The sequence below is a fragment of the Trichosurus vulpecula genome, chromosome 1 (assembly GCF_011100635.1).
Source record: "Trichosurus vulpecula isolate mTriVul1 chromosome 1, mTriVul1.pri, whole genome shotgun sequence".
NCBI lineage: Eukaryota > Metazoa > Chordata > Mammalia > Diprotodontia > Phalangeridae > Trichosurus > Trichosurus vulpecula.
In genome coordinates, this window is record NC_050573.1 from 82,467,655 (window position 1) to 82,490,273 (window position 22,619).

Below are 22,619 nucleotides of genomic sequence, written 5' to 3' on the forward strand. Positions count from 1 at the left end.
TATACTAATATCTCCAACAAATAGCTACCTAACCTCTACTTAAAGAAACTGAATGTGAGCCCTCTATCCTCAAAGGCAGCCATAATCCCAAATCTACCAATCTTTGCAACTTCTACCTAATGTCCCTAACGGTGCCCTGTCTGGAGCCAAGAAAAACACAGCACAGGAAACACAAAGGTTAAGTGCAGAGCAGGTGGGTCTAAATTCCAGATGTTCTACTTAGTAGGTAGAGATCTGGGGAGTAGCTAGCATTACATATTGAGGTCACTCCCAAAATACAGACATCATTATGATTAGCTCATCTTTAAATACTTGACAGACCTGAGGTCACTTTACTTCTGAGCTTCAGTTTCCTAATGTGTAAAATAAAGAGGTTAAACTATACCATCTACTAAGGCAGTTGCCCAGGCCCTCACTCAGGAGACACGGGTTTTACACAGGTTTAATTCCAACAAGCTTGCTTAGGCAGATTAAAAGCAACTAATTAGGAAAGGGAGGAGGCAGGTATACTAATGGCAGGAAGAAATCAGAAGGCAGAAGCAGCTAGTGACTAAAAACAGAAAATTCTAATTAGGCAGGGAAGTATGTAATGTGTTTGAGAAAGGCCCAAATACAATAATAGTGGCTAGAATAATGAAACTAAAGGGAGTAAAAACTCTTTGATGTTTAGAAAATTAAACCATAAGAGGACCTGGACCTGATTTTCCTTAGATGCTGAAGGTATGTTGGAAAAAGGAGTTCAGACTAGAGTACTCTTACTGAGAAAAGGCTCACAAACTAGACAGGACTCTGAAATGCCAGAAAAGCCTCTGAACAAAACTACTCCATGTCACCTAGCTTCTCTATAGTTCCTGAAAAAAAAATTCTTTTTGCTGCTTCTCACAACTACCACCAAAAACCTAAAGTGTATTTGCCAAGAGATCAGCAGCTCCAAAAACATGCAAGATTGCATCTACAGGCAGAATGAATGTGGCCCCTGGGCACTTTAAAATACACATACCTACATTCTTTCCTTTCCTCCCCACAAACAACCAATCTGCTTTAAAGCTCACCATAGCCAATGATGATGGAGCTTTGAATCACATGATTCTATCTCCATGAATGGAGTCTTCAGTGTAAAGCAAGTGACCTCACTACTCTAATACTCTGGGAATCTTACTAGGCAGCCTACAGAGCAGCAATAGAAAACAACAGAGCCCTCTCTCCCAGTACACCTTACATTAGCTCCCCACTGTAGCATCAGAAGTTCACTGTCTAGCCTTGATCTCAGCAATTAAAGGACTCCCAATTCGAAGAGAAATTTCACAAGGCTTTTGGGCACATGTTAGCCATCATTACCATAACCATGTTTCTGCCATGCACTACACACCATGGACATAGCTTGTGCCCTGGAGGAGCTGAGCCACTTTACTTTCTAATTCTTGATCTGGTGCCTCATCAGTCCAATTTCTACCTCCAGTTCAGGGAGCAATAATCAAAACAATTCCACCACTGCTTTAGGAAAATGTTGGTCCATATCCTCGAGATTTCACGCACTATCCCAGTGCTTTCAGAGACCAAAGCATCCTTGCTAATTCACCCCTCCCCAATATAAAATTAATCTCCTAGAGGGCAGGGATTGTTTTTCTTTGTATTTGCATTCCCAGTGCTCAGCAAAAGGCACTTAACAAATGCTTTTCAAAAGCATTGAACAAAAAAGCATTTAAATGCTTTTCATTCATGCTCCTAGGAAATGACATGTTTCTCACCAGAACCTGGAGGTTCCTCCCTCAAAAATTACTTCCACAGTGACTAAGGTATCCTTATCCCCTCTAGGGGACACATTCACTTTGCTCCTTTTCCCAGGATCTAAACAATTTATAGGTCTTAAGAACCTTAAGGTGTCCATGGGGGGGGGGGGGGAGGAAGAAGAGGAAAGGGAGAGAGAAAGGTGAAGGCCAGTGAAGGCAAGCCGCATTACTTAGGGGTGAGCTATGTGGTCTATGTATTCTTCCTTCAGCCTTTAACGAGTGCCTACCATGTAGACGAAGGCCCTGTACTTTGAGGTTCACTATACATGAGCCTTGTGCCTTGGACATCTACTAAACATGAGGGAAATCTTGTTCTGGAAACATCTATGTGTAGGGCTCTGTGATCAGAGTACTCATGTGTAAAAGAGGCTTTGAGTGCTAAGCATCTACCAAATGTGGAAAGACTTTATATTCTAAGCATTTGTTATGTAAAACTCCTAGTATCCCAGATAGAACTCCAGCAGGCCAATGAAAAAGGCTCTGAAATTATATTCTGCTCACCCAGAGGATCTTCAAAGACAGTGGTAATATCTTTTCAAGACAGGAATAATTCATTCAATAATAACTGATATTAAGTAATAACAGCTAACACTTCTGTAATACTTTACAAAGTCCTTACATGCTATCTTAATCATCATAACCACCCTAAATGAAATTGGTAGAATTATTATTTCCATTAGTCAGGAGGAGGCTGAAGCTCAGAGATTAAATGTGTCCAATAACACAACAAAAGATCTGAACAAAAACCACAGCATCACTTACCTAACTTCAGAGTGTGTATGAGAGAGAGAGAGAGAGAGAGAGAGAGAGAGAAAGAAAACTGGGAATGAGGAAAGAACATCAGAGAGAGGTAGATGAATTATCTTCATGTATCTGAACTGCTAACATGTTACTCAGATTCATCTGCTTAGCCCCAGAGAAAAGAACCAGGGGCAGCTGGGTGGTGCAGTGAGTAGAGCACGGGCCCTGGAGTCAGGAGGACCTCAGTTCAAATCTGGCCTCACACACTTGACACACTTACTAGCTGTGTGACCTTGGGCAAGTCACTTAACCCCAATTGCCCTGCCTTCCACCCTCCAAAAAAAAAAAAAAAAGAAAAAACTAGCAGTTCTCTGGATACAAAGTTACAGGGAGGCAGATTCAGGCTCAATATTATTATTGTTATTAATTACTATTAGGAGTCAGCCTCTAGCCAGAAAGGTTCAAGACCCAGCTCTGACATATACTGACTATATGATCCTGAGCATGTCACAACTTCTCAGTACCCAAGGTAATTTCCTTAAAAAAAATAAAATTTTATGGTTATCTTTTGTTTTCATATAGCCTAAATTTGTCCCTGTATCCCTCCTTACACCTGTCCCACAGAGGGGAGAAAATCAGCAAAACTAATCACTACACTGAAAAACCTAGGTGATTTTCTAAGACTACTTTGCAGAAGAACAGCTGCTGATCTGGATTGAGTTTCCCTCCTGGATAGTTCCCTACCCATTACAACCATGCGTGTGCACACACACAGGCATATGCACGCTCTCTCAAATAAATGATATTTATGCTGGGGCATAAGGATTGCAAAGTGTCTTATGTATAGGCTTTTCTCCTCAACAATTCTTACAAATAGATCTTACTCCCATTTAAAAGGTGAGGAAACAGGTTAAACGCTATTAAGTGACTTGCCCATACTCATATCTAGTAACTGGAAGGTATTTGAACCCAGATCTCTCCTGACTGCAAATTCAGTGTTCTTTCTGATATACCATGTTCTCTAAGGCCACATTTACCTAAACAATTAGGGCTGTCCAGAAATTACATAGTCTGCTTCAAAAGATCATTTCTGGCTTAGATTTCCATTAGTTCAGGAGAATGTAGAGGAGGTTCCTGTTCAGTTTTAGGTTAGGTTTGAGATAAGCCATCTCTAAGATCCCTTTCAGCTGTGAAATTCTAGGATTTTAATAGAGATCAACACTGTCCAACTAGGGAGGCTTCACACAGAAGTTGGTGCTTGAGCTATAACATAAAGGAAAAGAGAGATTCTGAGGCAAAGGTGAGATAATGTATTCAAGGTATAAGGGCCAGCCAGTGCAAAGACATGGAGATGGGAATGCCATGAATGAGGAAAAGAGAGAAGGCCAGTTTGGCTTGAGTATGGAAAGAAAGCTATCTCTAGTGAGTCTGGAAAGATAAGTTGGACCTGGTTGTATAGGACTTTTAAAGCCAAACAGAGGAGTTTATGCTAAATCCTGGAGGCCACAGGACATTTGAATTGACTGATGGTCATATCTACACTTAAAAATCACTTTGGCAGTTATATGTAGGATAGATTTGAGGCAGAAAGACCACTTAGGAGGTTGTTGCAATAATCTGACAGCTAAATTGGTAGCTATGTGAATGGAGAAAAGGGATTTGATGCAAGTAATGTGAGGGTAGAAATGGCAAGATCTGGCAACTGACTGGATATGCAGAGTAAAGAAAAATGAGAAGTCCAGTATAATACCTAGGTTATAGTCTTGGGAGACTAAAAAGATGGTGGTGCCTTTGAAAGAATTAGGAAAGTCTGGAAGAGGGGAGAGGTTTGAGGAGGGAGAAAATAATGAAGATAATGAAGTTTTAGACATATTGAATTAGAGATGTCTCCAGGATATCCAGTATGAAATGAACAATAGGTAACTGGTGATGTGAAATGGAAGCTCAGAAAATAGACAGGGGCTGCACATACAGATCTTTGAGTCACCCACATAGATAAACTTATCTGCCAGGCACTGTTCTAAACACTAGAGATATACAGAGGAAAAAATTGCTCTCTGTCTACAAACAGCTCACAATAAGGGAGACAACAGGCAAATAACTATGTACACACTAGATCAATCAACATTAAATGTTTACTATGTGCCAGGCACTGTGCTAAGTAACTGCTGCAAAAGACAATCCCTGCCCTCCAGGACATTACAATCTAATGGTGGAGACAAGAAGGAAATACACAGAGAGAGAGAGAGAGCACACTCAAGTACAAGCACTGGAATTAAGGAGGATTAGGTGTAAGCTCCCTGTTGAAGAAGGTATTTTTGTTGAGACAAAAGAAAATGCCCAGAGTGAAGAGGAGTATCTTGTTCTTATGGTAGCCAGGAGGCCACTGTCACTGGTTCAAGTAAGTACTTTTCAAGGAAGTAAGGTGTTAAGAAGACTGGAAAGGTAGGAGGGGGCTAGGTTATGAAGGGCTTTAAATGACAAAGTATTTTGTATTTGATCCTGGAGATAATAGGAAACCACTGGTGTTTACTGGATGTGGGCATGTCCACAACATGATCAGACTTGAGCTTTAGGAAAATCACCTTAATGGATGAAAGGGAGGATAGACTGGAGTGGGGAGAGACTTGAGGCAAGTAGACCCACCAGCAGGATATTGTAATAATCAAGGTGTGAGGGTGTAGGATTGTCTCATGCTTCTCCCAGTGGTGTGGTATCTACCAGGCCAGGAAACCGGAGGGACTGAATTTTCCTCTCCTCTTCTTCTTCCTTCACTTTTTCCTCCTCTTCCTCTCCCTCTATACCTCCTCCTCACTGATAACAGCCTAGCACCTCAAGTTTTAGAGATAGCCACCTTCTCACTGGAGCTTCACCACCACCCTGGGAAACAGGTGCCCTTATCGTGCCCATTTTGCAGGAGATGAAGCAAGACTCCTCTCCAAATGCTGCCTACACCACGGATTGTGAGGATTATGTTCATGCAGTGGAACTTAATCCCTTTGAGAACAGTGATGCAGGAACCTTAACTGCATATGGTGGCAATAATTATGTGGTTGTTGGCACCTGTACATTTCAGGAGGAAGCAGAAGCGGATGGGATTCAGTATACAACGCTGAAAACATTTCAACAGGGACTCAGAGTTGATGCCATCTCTTAGAGTCCAGAGACAATGCTTGATACTTTGCCTCCAGAGATCAGATTTTTTACTGCAGCTGCTGCTGAGACTATTCACTATCAGATCTTCAGGATAAAAATGAATACAAGGTTTTAGCAAATCATTCAGATTACATAAATGATTTAGTGTTTGCCCCCAAAGAAGTCCAAGAAATTGCAAGTGTGAGTGATGATCATACATGCAGGGTCTGGGACTTAGAAGGGAATCAGAAAGCTCATTTTGTTCTCCATTCCCCTGGAAGGAGTGTCTGCTGGCATCCTGAGGAAGTCTGTAAATCGATGGTTGCAGAGAAGAATGAAACAATCAGGTTCTATGATCTCATTACCCAGCAGGCTATCCTGTCTCTTGAGTCTGAACAGATACCATTAAGGTCAGCACACTGGTGTTTAAGAAACACCTTCAAAGTTGGAGCTGTTGCAGGAAATGATTGGTTAATCTGAGATATTACTCAGTCCACTTATCCACAGGATAAGAGACCTATCCATATGGATTGAGCCCACTTATTCAGGTCAATAGTTAATGAAAACCTATTTGCAACCTCTGGCTACCCTGGCAAAATGACCATTCAATTAATTCATCATTTGGTTCTGCAGCTGTGGGATCTGGTTTGTCCTGGCAAAGGACTCTCTCTCTTTGTGTAATGGGAGGTGACCACAAGTTATTGTTTGGGGTGACTGAGATGTGAAAAAAATATCTTTCTTGTACACGAAGTTCTCAAACTATATTTTTAATAAATATTTTGGTCAGATCCTTATTTTTTATATTTCAAATATACCTTAAACAATCAGATGTTTTTAATACGAATGTCCAAGTGTTTAATCTTATTAAATGATTTTTTTTCTTCAAAAAAAAAAAAAATAAGGTACGAGGTGATGAGGGCCTGCACTAGAGTGGTGGCAGTGTCAGAGGACGTTTGCAACAGTGTGGATATAGAGGATGAGAGATAGTGAGGAATCCCATTTGACTCCTAGGTTCCAAGCCTGAGGAAATGGAAGGATGGTGTTTCCCTCTACAGAAAGCAACAATGGGGAAGGTAGGAAGGGGGCTGGGTTTAAGGAGAAAGATAAGTAGTACTGTTTTGGACATTAATGAATTTAAAATGTCTACTAGACATCCAGTTCGAGCAACTGAAGATGTGAGAGTGGAGGTCAGAAGAGAGATTGGGGAAGGAAAGAAAGATTTGAGAATCATCAACATAGATATAAACTAGGTAGGAAGTTCCTCAAATGGAAGGAAGGGAAGAGAAGAGGGTGGGAAAACGGAAAAACCTCCAGCAGAAGGTAAGATCTGCATATTGGCTAATATGACAGAAAAGGAAAATGATAAATGTTGGAGAAGATGTGGGAAAATTGGAACACTAATGCATTGTTGGTGGAGTTGTGAACTGATCCAACCATTCTGGATAATAATTTGGAACTATGGCCAAAGGGCTATAAAACTGTGCATACCCTTTGACCTAGCTATACCACTACTAGGCCTGTATCCCATAGAGATCATAAAAAAGGGAAAAGAACCCACATGCACAAAAATATTTATAGCAGCTCTTTTGTGGGGGCAAAGAATCAAAAATTGGGGAACGGCTGAACAAGTTGTGGTATACGAATGTAAAGGAATACTAATGTTCTCTAAGAAATGATAAGCAAGCGAATTTCTGAAAAACCTTACACGAACTGATGCTGAGTGAATTGAGCAGAACCAGAAGAACACTGTACATACAACATTGTTCGATAATTAACTATGATAGACCAATACAATGATCCAAGACAATTCTAAAAGATCTGTGATGGAAAATGCTAACCACATTCAGAGAAAGAACTATGGAGTCTGAATGCAGATTGAAGCATACTATTTTAACTTGTTTTTTGTTTTTTCTTTCTTGTGTTTTTCCCTTTTGTTCTGAATTCTTTCACAACATGGCTAATGTGGAAATATGTTTAACACGATTGTGCATGTATAACTTACATCAGATTGCTTGCTGTCTTGGGGGAAGGGAGGGAGGTAGAGAGAAAAACTTGGAATTCCATATTTTACAAAAATGAATGCTGAAAACTATCTTTATATGTAATTTGAAAAAAAAATACTATTAAGGAACAAAAGAAGGCAAGATTTAAGCTGTTTTGAGAGAAGCCAAGGAAGCTAAGAGGTAGATATAAAGAGAAGGAGCATTTCAAGCATGGCAGCAGCCAGTGCTGAGACATAAAATTAGTAGATGGAATGCTGTGTCCCAAAAATAGCCAGTATAGCTGATTTTACAGTGTATGGAGGGAAGTAAAGCATAAAAAGACTGGAGAGGTAGGAAGGGAGAAATGTTGCCCAAGGTCATATATAAATAGTAAAACTGATGGAGCCGGGACCAGAATCCAGGTCTTTCAACTGAACCTAAGTATTCCTTCCACTATACCACCTTCAATACTTTCAAAAATTAATAATTTCATTAGTGTAGATACAGGTTCTAGTTCCTCAACAGACAGCTCCAATTTGACCCCCCACCCCAAAAGAAATATATTAGCTCAAATTACAGGCAACAAAGGTCAGCATGTTTTTTAGTCTAAGTCTATTTACTCTACACAGGGCACTACCTCACACAGGAGCTGCTTGGCATATGGACTTCTGTAATCACTCACTCACAGTAATATACACAAAGCCTCAAAATCAGGATGCTTCAAGACAGCCCAGTCAAGTACACTTACCTGGGCAGCTGCCCACCTTCCCATTTCCCCTCCTTTAGGCAGAAATAAACAAAGGGTCCCACAGAAGTCTTTGGAGCTCTGAGAGATCTAAATTGGAAGAAAAGAGTCACACCTACTCCAAGAATCCACTAAAGGCAACAGCCTACAGAAGAGGTAAAACCCAGGCCACTAGGGAGATTAAATAGGCCTCAGGAGTAGACCAGATGGGGCTAGAATTCTAGACTTCCCCTTTCTGATTCAGAGAGTATTAATAAGCATATTACAGTCCTATTTGTATTCAAGACCCCATAACACAGAAAGGGGACAACATATCTCAGATAAGTCAATCCCACTCTTTGGACCAAAGATCCAGGTGTAACCCAGCCTGTTTCAGCAACTACACAAAGGCTATGGAAACCATCTGGCCAATCCAAGAACAACTAGGACACCAAGGCCAGTTGAATGTCAATGCAAAACTGACTGGTCAGTGGCCACAAGGGTGCCGGATTTCTTCCCTACACTGAGAGCCATCAGGCTGGGTTGTTACCCAGGGAACTGCAACAAACATTCCCTCCTAAAAATAGCCCATTTCTTCCTGGCAATGAAATGCCAAAGACAACGGCTTTCTTTTTGCCTGGGAATATAAAGCAGAAAAAAGACCTCTCTGTTCCTTGTTTGGCCTTCCTGGACAGAGGACTTGGGACCAGGATAGATGAATGGTAGAAGTCAGACATTTCAGAACATCAGCAGAAGGAGATTAACAGTGCACAAGCCCAGTCTGATTACTGCCTTTCTCTTGTCACTGTCTAAAGTAAACATCCCAGAGATACATGGCTTGCTTCATCAAGACTACGGTAGGATGCCCTCAAAGTTGGTCCAGCACACAAACTTTCTGCATTTCTGCAAGACAGATCCATGAATCTAACTCAGAGCCCCCAAACAGGATTTGGTTTAATTCCAGGGCTTAGAGCTGAAAGGACATCTTGTAACACCCAGCATGCCAATTCACCAATCCAACACCAGCAGAACAACCTGTCAGGTCTAGATCACCAGCCATACGAAAAGCTTTGAAAGAAAAAGAAGGAACAGGTGGCCATGTGGGACAGAGACTGCAGTGGAACTCCCTTACAACTTGATAGCTAAATTCTGCTGCTGTAAGGAGTCAGTTTCAACCTGCCATGTTCTGCCTCCTATGCCAATACACTGTGCGTTGTACTGGAACTAACTGTACCCTAATGTGGAGTTAGCAGCAGCCTATGGGTCAAGCAGGGCCTGTAGAAGACACATAATGTCACAACCCACCCCTCCCCCCAACACTACACTCTCTACCCAAACTCCAAGTAAATGTTCATCTTGGTCCAAAGCCACAAAGCTCTTCCTACCCAGTTTTTTTTTTTAATTCTGAATTTAACACTTAACAAAATGGGCATTTCCATATATACGGTACATAGGACAGGTTTGTATATGAAACTGCAAATATCTATTTAAGTTTGCTTTTCAAGTACATAATAAATTTAATATGTAACTTTCAAAGCTGCCATGCTTGTCTGTGATTCTTTCTTTGTTAAAAATATTTCCCAGGAGATGAATCACAGTAAAGTGGAAGATGACTGGCTCTGGCATCACAGGACCTGGGTTTAAATCTTGCCTCAGTTAACCTGTCCCTGAGTAACCTTGAGCTAGTCACTGACCCTTCTCTAGACAGTTTCCTTATCAGTAATGAGAGGGTTGGGCTGGATGGTCTTTAAGGTCTCTTCCAACTCTAAATCAAAACCATCATCAAAAGCCAAAGTGTATGGGCCTATTGTGGAAAGTAATTTGGAACTATTACACCACTCCACACAGCTGAATTACTAAACTATGCCTACCCCTTGACTCAGTGGTGCCACCACTAGGTCTTGTCCCCAAAGGAGATCAGAACTAGAAATGGGGTCTACCCATCAAGTGGGCAGTGGCTGAAGAAATCGTGGTACACGAATGTAATAAAGTACCACTGTGCAGTAAGAAATGATGAAAGGAACAGTTCAGACAAACTGAAGCAGAATAAAGCAAGCAGAACTAAGAGAGTACTTTATAGAATAACAACACAAGACTAGAAACCGACCACTGCAATGATGAAAATCAATTCGACAGGGCTGGTGAGGAAACATGGTTCCCCCTTCATGACAGAGAGAGGATAAACTCAGGTACAAAATGATACATATATATTTTTGGACCTAGTCAACAGAGGAATCTGTATTGTTTGACTATGCATACCTGATACAAGGATTTTGTATTTCTTTCAGTGTTGGGGGATGGGCGTGTGTATAAACAATGGAATTACCAAAATGAAAGGAAAAAGATAACATGTTAAATCTGATATATGCTTAGAGGGAAGAGAAAAATTGTACATGGAGATTATTAGCTTCATGTTTGAACCCTTTTTATGTTTTACCTTATATATAGAGATACTCATTTTGGTGTTCAATTCTGAATTTAAAAAGTGAATGGGCCTTACTTTTCCTAAGCAGTCTCTGGGGAACATAAGCATTGTTGAAAAAATAAATGCAACTGATACATAACTTCTTGGGGAAGAAAGGGGGGGGAAGGAGAATATTGAAGAATTCCTGATTTGGTAGTCAGGGAGAAAAACAGCAATTGAGAAAGCCTACAGTTTTACTATGCCAAACCTAGCCCCAAGTGCTTTAGGAAGGGAATCCGTTTGCTACTTTCAAGAAAGGCATTGTGTTATATATGTGTGTATATACACATATATGTGTAGATAGATGTATGTACATATATGCATACACAAAATTTATTGGGATTTAAAAAATAAAAATTCTAACAAAAAAATTCCTGTTCTTTCATCAGAATTTCACAAAATTTCTACCCTTTTTGTCTTGGAGTTTTTAACTGTTGGGATAAATATTTACAAAATGGAATCTTTGGGACTTTTTTTATATTAAAAGAATCTCTACTGCACACATTTCATGATGGTCTTACTTATTAAAATGTATCTTCTCCCAAAGACCTCTTGGTCCCATGTTTTTGAATCCTCTCTAAAAATGGCAATTCAAACTATCTCCACGAGCCCAGCTCAGCCTCCAGCTCCACTGCCCAAAAATAAAAGTTCCCAAAGGGTCTGTAATATGCTATTTTGCTCAGTTATATGCAGCAAAATTAAACCTATGCAGGGAAACAAGGTGCAGTTGCCATAGGAACCAAAACTGAATTCCTTGAAATTATGATTTAAACTTTAAGTATAGCATTAACAGGAGAAAAACCAGGGGGCCAGCTGTACGATGCCCTTCTGCACCCTTTACCCCAACATATAAAGAAGCTTTCCTATAGAGCCACAGCATAGGCTTGAGGAAACCAAACAGAGGTTTGGATGACTTCCATTAATACAATGAAGTTTGGGGCTGTTTTAAGTCTCCGCTGCCCTAAGGAGAAAAATAAGGTATGACCCTTAATGTGTTCCTGGCTTTCTCCAGATAGGGCCCCAAGAGAGGCTCACGGAGAACTCTTACACAGATGATGGGGCTGATGCAGTCTAAGGATGCTGGGAATCCCAAAATGCAAGGGTACAAGGGTGGGTCTGCCTCTGAAGAATTAAACCACTCAAGCCTTCTTTCAGTCAGAGTAGTGAGGTTTTATTATACACCGATTGGGCAGGCAAAATTTATTCAATATTTGTGACACCAACACAAGCAGGCCAGACTCTGAGAATCTGTGCAATTTAATGAGAAAGATTGATATTTTTATACAGAAAGACTGAGAAAATTTGGACGGGACCTAGGAGTGGCTAGTAGCAGATATCATTCTACTTTCCCGCAAATGGTGGAAAAGGTTAAAGTTCCATTTGGGGAGTTAAGGGGAGACAATGGGAAGAACTATGGCCTACAACAATAACAATGCAAGGGCACCATGCTACAGAAAGTGGCATTCACTTCCTGAGGGAGGTGTGGCTAGGCATCTCCAGTTAGTATAATTTCTCTGAAGTAACTCAGGATGGGATCCTACAAAGTGCTACAATGAATACAACTTCAGAATTCCTTATTTTTGGTAAAAAAAACAAACAAACAAACAAAAAAAAACCTAACTGATTTTCAACCTTTGTCTCCTATGATTAAGCCAAAAATGCTAGTCAATTTACACTGTGCTTATCTGATATCTCCAAAAAGATACCATAGTTAACTCCAACCTTCCAGTCGTCACATCATTGTGTATAAACAGAAATATGGATCAACTAATAGGTGGACAGGAGTACTGTAAAAAAAACACCCACATGGCATGAACCGATGCTGAGAGAAATGAGCAGAACCAGAACATTGTACACAGTAACAGCAACACTATTCGATGACTAACTTTGATAAAGACTTAGGTCTTCTCAGCAATGCAAAGATCTAAGACAACTCCAAAAGGCTCACGGTAGAAAATGCTGTCCACATCCAGAGAAAAAACTATGGAGTCTGAAGGCAGATCAAAGCATACTATTTGCTCTCTATTTTTTGTTTCTTCTTTCTTGTGGTGTCTCCCATTGGTTCTAATTCTTCTTTACAACATGACTAATTTGAAAATATGTTTAATATGAATGTACATGTATAGCCTACATCAGACTGCATGCCCTCTTGGGGCGGGGGGGAGATGAGGAAGGGGGAGAAATTTTAGAACTCAAAATCTGGTAGAAGTGAATGTTAAAAACTAAAAATAAACTTTCTTAAAAAATAAAACAAATAAATTTCAAACCAAGGTCAAGAGCCATTAAAAAAACACAAAACACCCACATGGAAATATCTTCAAGAATACCCTCACTGGGTCTTCCACCATTTCTGACAATGATTTAATAGAACCAAATGTGATTAAAAAGGATGCCACAAGGCGGCAAGTCCCAGGTTGAAGTTTTAATTTTTTGTGAATTTTACATGAAAAAATTTTATATTAATTTACACGAAATCATGAGGTCATATACATTTAGGAAGTAGACCAAACAGGCAGAAGAAGCCAAACTAGTAATTCCTTAGGAACCATAAGGAGCCTCTTTTTCCCTGGGAAAATGGTGTGATTGGACTATTTCCATCTTGCAAGGCAGAATGGCAGTTTTGCATCTGCCTGATCTTGCATTCGCTTTTCAAAAAAATAAATTTGCCAATTCAACTCCATTTAAAGCTCCCCCTGAAGAATGTGGCGGGGTATTCCAAATGACTAGCATTCCAGATTAATACCAGGAGGGTCTGTTTGTAGTAGATCTAACAATCCCATTCTTAATACCCTAGATAAGGTGAGATCTATGGCAACAATGACTAAATGTACAGGATTGGGCATATACAAATACCCAAGCTTGCATTGCCAGGGATGGGCACATCATCTCAGGTGTGCAAGGACTGTCTTTTAGTGGAAAGGTATGCAGGCCTGTGTCTTTGGGGAAATTTTGCTTCCACTATTCCCTCTTCTGGGCTACCGTTCACATGCTGCTAAACTAATCCTCCTTATGCATATTGTTCATGCCAGTCCTCTGCTCAAAACCTTTAAACTGCTCTCTATTGTCTACATAGTAAAATTTTAAAAGTCTCAGCCTGGCATTCAAGGCCCTCCATTATATGACAGTATACTATCTTCCTAGCCTCTCTACTATGTACTACCCTGTGCGCTAGTCAGGCTGGACTACTTCCTAGTCCATATGCATGCACTATACATGTTTTTTGCCTCCAAGCCTTTGCTCACACTATTCCTATGCCTGGAATTTCATCCTTCCACCTGATGAAATCTTACCTATCCTTTAAGTCCAGTTCAAATGCCACCTACTCTATGAAGTCTTCTCAGGCTCCTACCAACTCAGTAATGACATTCCCATCTTCAGAAGGGACATTTACCTCTCTTACATTACTGGATTTTATAGTTATAGCTATTATATACAAAATGACAAATTCTATGAGGATCAAGAACCTAATCTTTGTGCACTACTTCTGTATAAATTAGGCCCTTAATAAATGTTTGTTGAAGGACTTTTGTTTTTCCTTTTGCCTCCCAATGGCAGCTAGGTGGTACAGTAAACAGTCTTGGATCTAGAGTAAGAAAGACCTGAGTTTAAATCCAGCCTCAGATACTTACTAGCTGTCTGACCTTAGGCAAGTCACTTAACTTGTCTGCCTCAGTTTCCTCATCTGTAAAATGGGGACAGATAACAGCACCTACTTCACAGGACTGTTGTGATAAAGAGATATTTGTAAAGTGCTTTGCAAATTTTAAAGCACTATAGCTATTACTGTGTTAGCTATTATAATTTTATTATTATATTCTAGCTATAATTATTATTTTCCTCAATGAAAGAAATTGGTAAAGAGAGGGGGGAGAGGATGGATAGCAATAGGGTTGCAAAAAGCAACAGAAAAGAGGATCATTGAAGCACTTCTTAAGAATGCAGAGGGAAAAAAAGACAGGCCAGAAGGAAACACAAACAGGACAGCTTTGAAAGTTCCATTTTGAATTTATTATATGATTAAAAGGAAAAGAAAACTATATATAATATTCACAGTACTATAAACAATCCTCCTCTACTTTGTATATGGAAATGCTCATTTTTTTAGGTGTTAAATTTAAAATAGTATTTTAAATGTTTGTTGAATTGAGATGGAATAGATCACAGAAAGACCCTTGGAAAACCCTCTCAACTTGGATAAGTCATAGCCTCTTTCAGGTAAAATGAATTAATTTCACTGAGCATCATGAAGCTTTCTCATCTGTAAAATGATGATGATGCCACCTGTCACAAACCACTTTCACAGAACATTTCTGAGCATGAAATAAACATGTGGGACAGCACTTTAAAGAGTTAAAAGTACAGCACCGGCCCTGGAGTCAGGAGGACCTGAGTTCAAATCCGGCCTCAAACACTTGACACATGTACTAGCTGTGTGACCTTGGGCAAGTCACTTAACCCCAACTGCCCTGCCAAAAAAAAGCAAAAAAAAAAAAAATACAAACAGAAGCAATTATTTAAAATGTGTGTCTCCTCCCACAAGAAAGATGGTAGCTGCCCAAATGGTAGCAGTGTGACCACCCCCCTACCATCCAGTTGTTGAAGCAATACCAAGGCACAGCAGCATGGCCTGGCTCCACCTGGCCTTCCTGAAAACTGCAGCACCTGACTCCAAGTAAATAAATCAGCTACCTTCATAAGGTGACTGTCTTCTTGGATAAATACTTTGTACAACTTGTTCAGTCATTTTTCACTTGTGTCCAACTCTTCATGACCCCATTTGGTATTTTCTTGGCAAAGATACTAAAGTGGTTTGCCATTTCCTTCTCCAGCTCATTTTACAGATGAGAAAACTGAGGCAAACAAAGTCAAGAGAATTAGCCAAGGTCAAACAACTACTAAGTGTCTGAGGCCAGATTTGACCTCAGGAAGACAGGCCCAGCACCCTATCCACTGCCACCTAGCTTCCCTTACTTGTACAGAGTGGGTGCTTAAACAGCGTTCGTTGGGTTAGTGGTCACCTCCTTACCATCTGGATTGATTATTTGAAAAGCTAAAGCTAAGACTTAGAGAAGGACTGAGAAGTGAAGAAAGAAAAATTTATCATAAGGTATATCTTAAATCATAAGACTTAGAAATGAGGGACCTTGGAAGGCATTTAGTATAACTTCATTTTTAAACATGAGGAAATTGTGGACTTAGAGAAGTCCTATCTTTGCCCCAGGTCAAATATAGTGAGAGAGGCAGGATTTGAACCTAGGTCCTCTACTCCAAATTCATTGTTTTTTCCTACTATATCACTGTTTACTTAGGGAATACCACTGTTACTGAGAAAAAAATACACCTAGCCCCTAGAAAGTATCTCACTTAGCCTGCCACTCTAGGCAGAGTCCCAGAGTGGCCCCAATCAATCCATCACTAGACTCATTAAACAGCTACTAAAACTGATGCCTCAGTGCCCAAAACACAGGCCCAGAGCAACAGTCGGTTGAGTTGGTCTTCGCCTCTGACTCTAAACAATCCACCTGATGTCCCCTGATTAGTTAAGACCTATTTCCCTCCACTCCTAACAGACCATCTGAATTTGCTAAATAATATACTAGCCTCTTTCCTTCGCTTAACAAGAGCTTGACACTTGGCATGTCCCTGAATAAGACTGTTTACTTCAGACCATAGGCAAACAGAGGTCATGTCAATTTAGTTTGGCTTATCTAATGAACAGTATATATTATTCCAAATCACTGGCTCTCCTGTCAGCTGAAGATATGGATCTAGTAACACCCCCACAACCACCTGGAACAAATCCTCCACCAGCTACGCAGAGGAAACTCATGCCAACCCAGTGCCATCATCCAACCAGTTTACAACTCATGCTTCTCACTATCCTGAGCTCTGGAAGGACTTCCTGCCTTCTAAGGGAGACCCAATTCATGAGGCCTGCTATTCACAGGATTTACTTACCACCTGATTTGGGATTACACAACATTTCTGTGTACAAATAAAACATATGCAAACTAAGGTGCACCACAATACAATCCCTTAAAATTAAACAGATATCTCATTTCTTGCTCATTCCCAAATCTCCAGGGGCCTCTGAAGGCAGTCTTTCATATAAGTAAATGAGCTTTTCAAAATTTGGCACATTCAATAATGGGCTTCTAGTCACCCTAAACCTCTAAGTGGCACAAATATAGAAAGGATAGCTTTGGAGCTCCTCTAAGGCCTTGAAATGGTCAGCCTCTTATTTCATGCTGTTGAAGTGGCCCCAACACTAAGAAAACAGAGGAGATGATGAGGATCACCCTCATATATCCATCTTAAGGTAAGAAACCTTAACAACCAAAATCCACCTTTTACAACAAGATTATGCACAGCTTTGGAAATTTACAAGACTACTATACATCATGGTTAAAATGACATTAATGTTTATGGAGGCACAAAAAAAGCAAAAAGCAGTGCCACAACTCTGCCATATGCCTCTAGAGAAGAACCTTATTGGCATTTAGGCTGGCATAGTGGACTTTTTAATTTTCCTAACTAGGCTTGCCAGTTAAGTGTTTACTAATAAGTGGGAATACCACAACTACAGAAAACAAGACAGACTGGTTTTAACCAGTCTGACCAAGAGGGCCCAGCCACCTGCTCAATCTGCCTGCTTGTCAAGGACCCAGCCTGAGGTCTATAAGGAGAGACCATTGCCCTGGAGGCCCGAGGCTGCCCCCTCAACCTTAAAAGCAACAAGCTGGCCACATGATTGCTGCAGGACTCTTCTTCCCATTTTACCTCCTTAAGGTCGATATTGTCAAGTCTAAGCTAGAGCCCTCAGTCTAGGAGCTTCAGAGCATCTTGTCAGTGAACAGGCTTATAGGCTGGTGAGTTACAGCCCATGTTTAGCTCTTGTACAAATTTGACAGTCTCCCTGGAAATTCTACACAATATCTTTTGCAGAAGACTATTCCAGAACTACTTATAGCTCCAGTCCCACTTTATGGGCTGAGAGTGGGCTTCATGGAAAAGGAAGCAAGAGAAGGCTGGTAGACCTTATTTTCAGAATCAGTAGCCATTTTAAGAGCAGTCACAACTTGTCTATGTCTGGACAACTTGTCGACACAAATTATGCTTTTCCCCATGAAGGCTGCTGTGAAAAGCTATCATGGCCTTCCCTCCTGGGGAAAGAGGAAGCTGCCCAGACTTGCTCTCACCCCAAACAGGGCAATCACAGAAGGATCCTCTTAAAACACCAGGTGGATATTTTTAGGGCCAGCTCAGCAAAGTGTAACGTCACTGCAGCAATGACCTTTGCATTTTGATGGCTGGCTCAGCCCCACGGAGGTGATCCCCAAAGCCTTTCTCTGGAATTCTCCTTTTTCTGCCCTACCATCTCAAAATGACCCTCCCAAATCATCCCCACAACTTGAATTACAGTATTTTTTAAAAAGGTTCTGATTCAAATTCTAATGCCAGCCTCTGAGGTTGGGGGAGGGGGGAAACACTGCTGGCACAATGAAGTCCTGTAACATTCACGAAGAATCACACACAGGTTTATTTATATCAAAGACTGGATGAGAGAAGTAACATGTTGCTAACCACAGAAAGGCTCAAGGACTATCTCAAACCCCAGAAACTCTCAGCATGATCCTAGCACCAAGACTAGAGAAATGTTTGCCTTAAGTCTCCTGTCTCCAAGGAGATGAAGCCTCGATCTCTCAAAAAAAACAGACCCTCCATCCCATTATCAGAAAAAGAAAAAAGCAAGACTTGACTAGGTATTTGGTGACTCTGGACAAGCCCACACACTATTTACAGTATCTGCCCACACGAAGCTCTGGAGACCTGCCAAGACATCCCTACCTGTCTCAGTCTCCTGCCAGTTAGAGGGGTAAAGGAGAAAGGGGGAGAAGAGAAAAGGAGTATGCCCCGCCCCCTCCCTTCAACTGCCAATCTCACTTCCACCAGGTGCAAGCCAAGCCTTCAAAAATCGACTCATAGACTCCAAAGCCAAAATACTGTTCACTGTTCCTAGATTATAATCCTGATTCCTACAGATGTAACCAGAGCTTTTCAGATGTGGGGCAAAGAGAATCGGAAAAGGGGGATGGAGTAGAGAATGAATGCCATATTCCCTAAGTAAGATCTCAGGAGAGCCAAACTAACAATCTATTTCCTAAGGAACTAAAGAGTATACATAAATACGTGGGTATCCTTCCATCCAAAAAAGATGTGTTCAAATTTCCCTAACTCCCACCAAAAGTCCTTTTATTCACATATGAAGCTTAAGGATTGACAGCACTATCTCCCCCAAATGGTGACACTGAGCTTAGTCTATGTCTGAAAGGGGAAAAGAGTACGTATAGAGATGTATTTATCGGTCATTCTTAAATCTGGACCGTTTTGTTTTGTTCAAAAGAAGGCAGAGGATGAAACCAAATTAGAAGAATGAACAACAGGAGGGAGAAAGTAGGGAGGAAAAATTATCATTCCTCAGTCTGGGGGAAAGGAAGCAGATGGTTTGGGGTTGGAAGAGAAGGGAATTAGGGTATAGATTTTGGGAAGGGATAGCCTCAGGTTGGACACCCTGGATTTGGCTAGAAGAGAAAAGGGGCCTATAAATTCAAGAACCAATGAGGTGTTATGAGGGAGCCTTTGACTTTGTGACTTGGGGTCAGAAGTCTGGAAGGTAAAATGGGGTCAAGAAAATGTCTAACAAATTCTGGGTGAAAGGATTCTTAAGCTACATTGAGAGGGGGAAGAATCAGGCAGAAAAACCATGGAGGGAAAAGACATACCTGTCCTCAAGGGTGGAGATCAGGATGAATGAGTTGTATTATTTCTCCCTGCAGGGTCACACAAGGGATGTTTGGCACAATAACAGGTCAAGGATGGTAAGAACCTACCCTACAGAGGACACTGGATAAGGAGCCAGGCATAGCCTCACCTGCCCTAAGGGGTAGAGGGCCCCTAGCTTTTCTGCCCTGCTCTCTCTCAAGCCTCCCCAAGAGATTGGGGGTGGGGTGGGGGGGCTATGGAGAGCATCAGCCAGGTGTGAAGGAGGGAACATCTCTTGGACCTGAAAAGAGATTAAGGGGAGTGATATTAAAGAATAAGTGGGGATAATAAGGAAAAGAAAGCTGGATTACACAGTTGGGGGGGGAATAAAGAGAGAGAGAGCCAAGCAGGAGAGTTGGGAAAAAAGCCTTGACATGAACAGGAATCAGAAAGAACTGGAGGGAGGAAGGGATGCTGCCTTACTGAGGAAGTGGCTACAAAGAGAGAATAAGGAATGGGGTAGAGAGGAAGTGTTTAAAACCAGGGAAGTTGGTGTAGGAATTGTAGTATCAGTCTAGACCCAGGGAATAAACAGATATTGGGGTGGCATGAGGTGATCAAAATCGATGAAGTGGATATTGCTGAAATTACTTTATATTCACTAATCTCTACTTACATTCTTCCCTTACACTGTTTTTCTTTGCATTACCAAGAATGTTTGTTGGGATGAATGAAAGACAAAATATAGACAGATGAAGTATCAGGGAAGGAAAGGATAGGTCAAAGGACTGTAGGAAATCAGATCAGGGATAGAAGACAATCAGAGTCCCAAAGGGTGGAGGTAGGACAGACTATGGGAAAAATAAGGATATTATAAGATTCCTAAAGATGATGTGATGATGAGATAGGGTTGTCAAAAATGGTAGGTCAGGTGGTAGAAGCCTGTAAGGAGACAACAGAAGGAAGATCAGACTACTAAAAAAAATGGGATTAGTGGGTTTGGATGGGGGGGGGGGCAGAATGGAGGAAAGAATAAAGAAAATAAGGGTGGGGGAGAGAAATGGGAAAATCATAAGAGATCCAGGCTGAGGGAGCTCCCCTCAGGGAGAATGGGGGGGAGGGAAGAAGGATGGAAGGAAAAAGAGAAGATGAAGTTGCCTAAGGTGAAATGGGGGGTGTATGGGGGTGCGGCTAGGGAAGAGAATACGGGGAGGATGGTGTAGCCAGACTTGATGGGGAAGATGGGGCCCACCCTGGGGAGACTAAGTAAGGAGATAAAGAAAAGCTAGAGTGGGAAAGGAGGGGAGGGGAAGGGGTTCCCTAAGACAATGCCTGAAGGTGGGGATGGTGAATACATGGGTGGTATTGGTATTTCCAGGCAGGAACGGGGGCATAGGAATCCCCCAAAGTACTAGGGGCTGGAAAACAGACTAAGAGATTGGCGAGGAAACAATAAGGGGGGGCAGGGGACGGTGTCAGGGTTCTGGTGGGTGCGTGTGCCCGGATTCTCGAGGAAAGAAGGAGTAGAGGCCACCGAGGGGCGGGGGGCTGAGGTCCCTGCGAGGGACCCCGGCCGTACCTGGTAGACTGAGGCCTTGGGCAGGTCCAGGCAGACTGTACAGCAGAGCACGGAGTACAGGCGCTCCTCCAGCTTCCCGCTCCCCGCGGACGCCGACGCCGAAGCCGTAGCTGCCGAGGCCGCTGCTGCCGCCGCCGCCTCCGCCTCGGCCGCCCGCAGCCGCTTCTTGGGCGGCGCATCTGGGTCGCCGCCGGCCTCGGGTAGGGGCAACGAGCGGCCCGCGGGCAGGCCCGCATCATCTGGAAGCCCGGGCCCCGCCGCCTCCCCCAGCACGGATACGGACACGGCCATGGAGGAAGCCCCCGGGGGCCCGGCACCGGAACCCGCGGGTCCCCCCGCTGCCGCCGCCGGGCCCCCGGCCTCCTCAGCCCCGGACATTCCGCCGCGGCCGCCGGGCAGAGCCGGGCGCGCTCCCGCCGCTGCTGCTGCTGCTGCTGCCGCCGCCGCCGCCCGAGGGGGAGGGGGTTAGGGGCACCGCGCGCTCCTGCTGCTGCCGCTGCCGCTGCTGCTGCCGCTGCGCCGCCGCTCCCGCCGCCGCTTCAGAGGGCCCGGCCGTCCGCGCGTCTCCTCGAAACTACTGCCGCCGTCGCCGCCGCCTCAGTCGCTGCCTTAGACCCAGATGCAGACACCAAACCCGGCGCCGCCGCCATCTTTGTTTTCACTGCTCGCTCCCTCGCCCGCCCCCCCCACCCCCCGCGGAGGCGGTGGTGGCGACGCCCATCACGTGATTCCGTAACCTCCACCAATCAGCGTGCTACTTGGGAGGGGGAGGGGAGAGAAGGGCGGGGTAGAGAGAGGGGAAATCGAGGCCTAGAGCTGGAGCTCCAGTAATGGCCAATCGGCGCGAGGAGGAGGGAACCTCATAGACCCCGCCCCCTCCTTTCTCCCCGGCCCCTGCCCCGCCCTACCTCAGAGGACAGGAAAAGGCAGGGCTCGAAGGGGTGGAGCCAATGAAGAGCAGAGGGCTAGACTAAAAGAGACTGAGAAAGGGCCGGAAGGCCAAGAACTGCAAAGTTCTCCCTTCCCTAGTCTGAGCCCCCTGGGGTAAGGAGTCGTAGGTTTCCCACAGTTTTCCACACCCCGCCCCTCAGGCCTCTTTAAGAAGAAAGGTATTGTGCCGATTTTCCAGACGCTGGAGGTGAGGCTCCCAGCCAGCCCGGGTCCTTTCCTTGGCGATGTCCCAGGCTGGTAGCGTAGCATGCTTCTCCCTCACTCGAGGGAGGTCAGGGTGTCAGCACGTTTGGGTTTCCCCCGAGCCTTGCGGAGGGACGGGGGGGCAGGGGGCCTGGCCCTTCTTTGACCTTACCGGAAAATGAGTGTGTGTCTCTTCTTCCCTTCCTGTCTCCCCAAACTTACGGCCCCAGGGAAACCTTTCCCAGACCACCTGGGAAGAGAAGGCCACTCTAGGGACCCCCTGAGCTAGGAGTGGAAGACGGAAGCT

At 43.1% G+C, this 22,619-nt stretch overlaps 1 protein-coding gene and 1 pseudogene across 1 annotated transcript in view; one reads left to right on the top strand and one right to left on the bottom strand.

Moving 5' to 3' along the window:
* The window catches only part of CYHR1 (cysteine and histidine rich 1), a 45,145-nt gene extending 23,589 nt beyond the window's left edge, over nucleotides 1–21,556 (bottom strand). The window contains exon 1 of the mRNA XM_036752574.1: nucleotides 21,179–21,556. Coding sequence (XP_036608469.1) covers nucleotides 21,179–21,556 — 378 coding nt within the window. The remainder of the gene's footprint in view (nucleotides 1–21,178) is intronic.
* On the top strand, nucleotides 5,452–6,391 carry LOC118844643 (annotated as a pseudogene).
* Nucleotides 21,557–22,619: the final 1,063 nt, after the last annotated feature.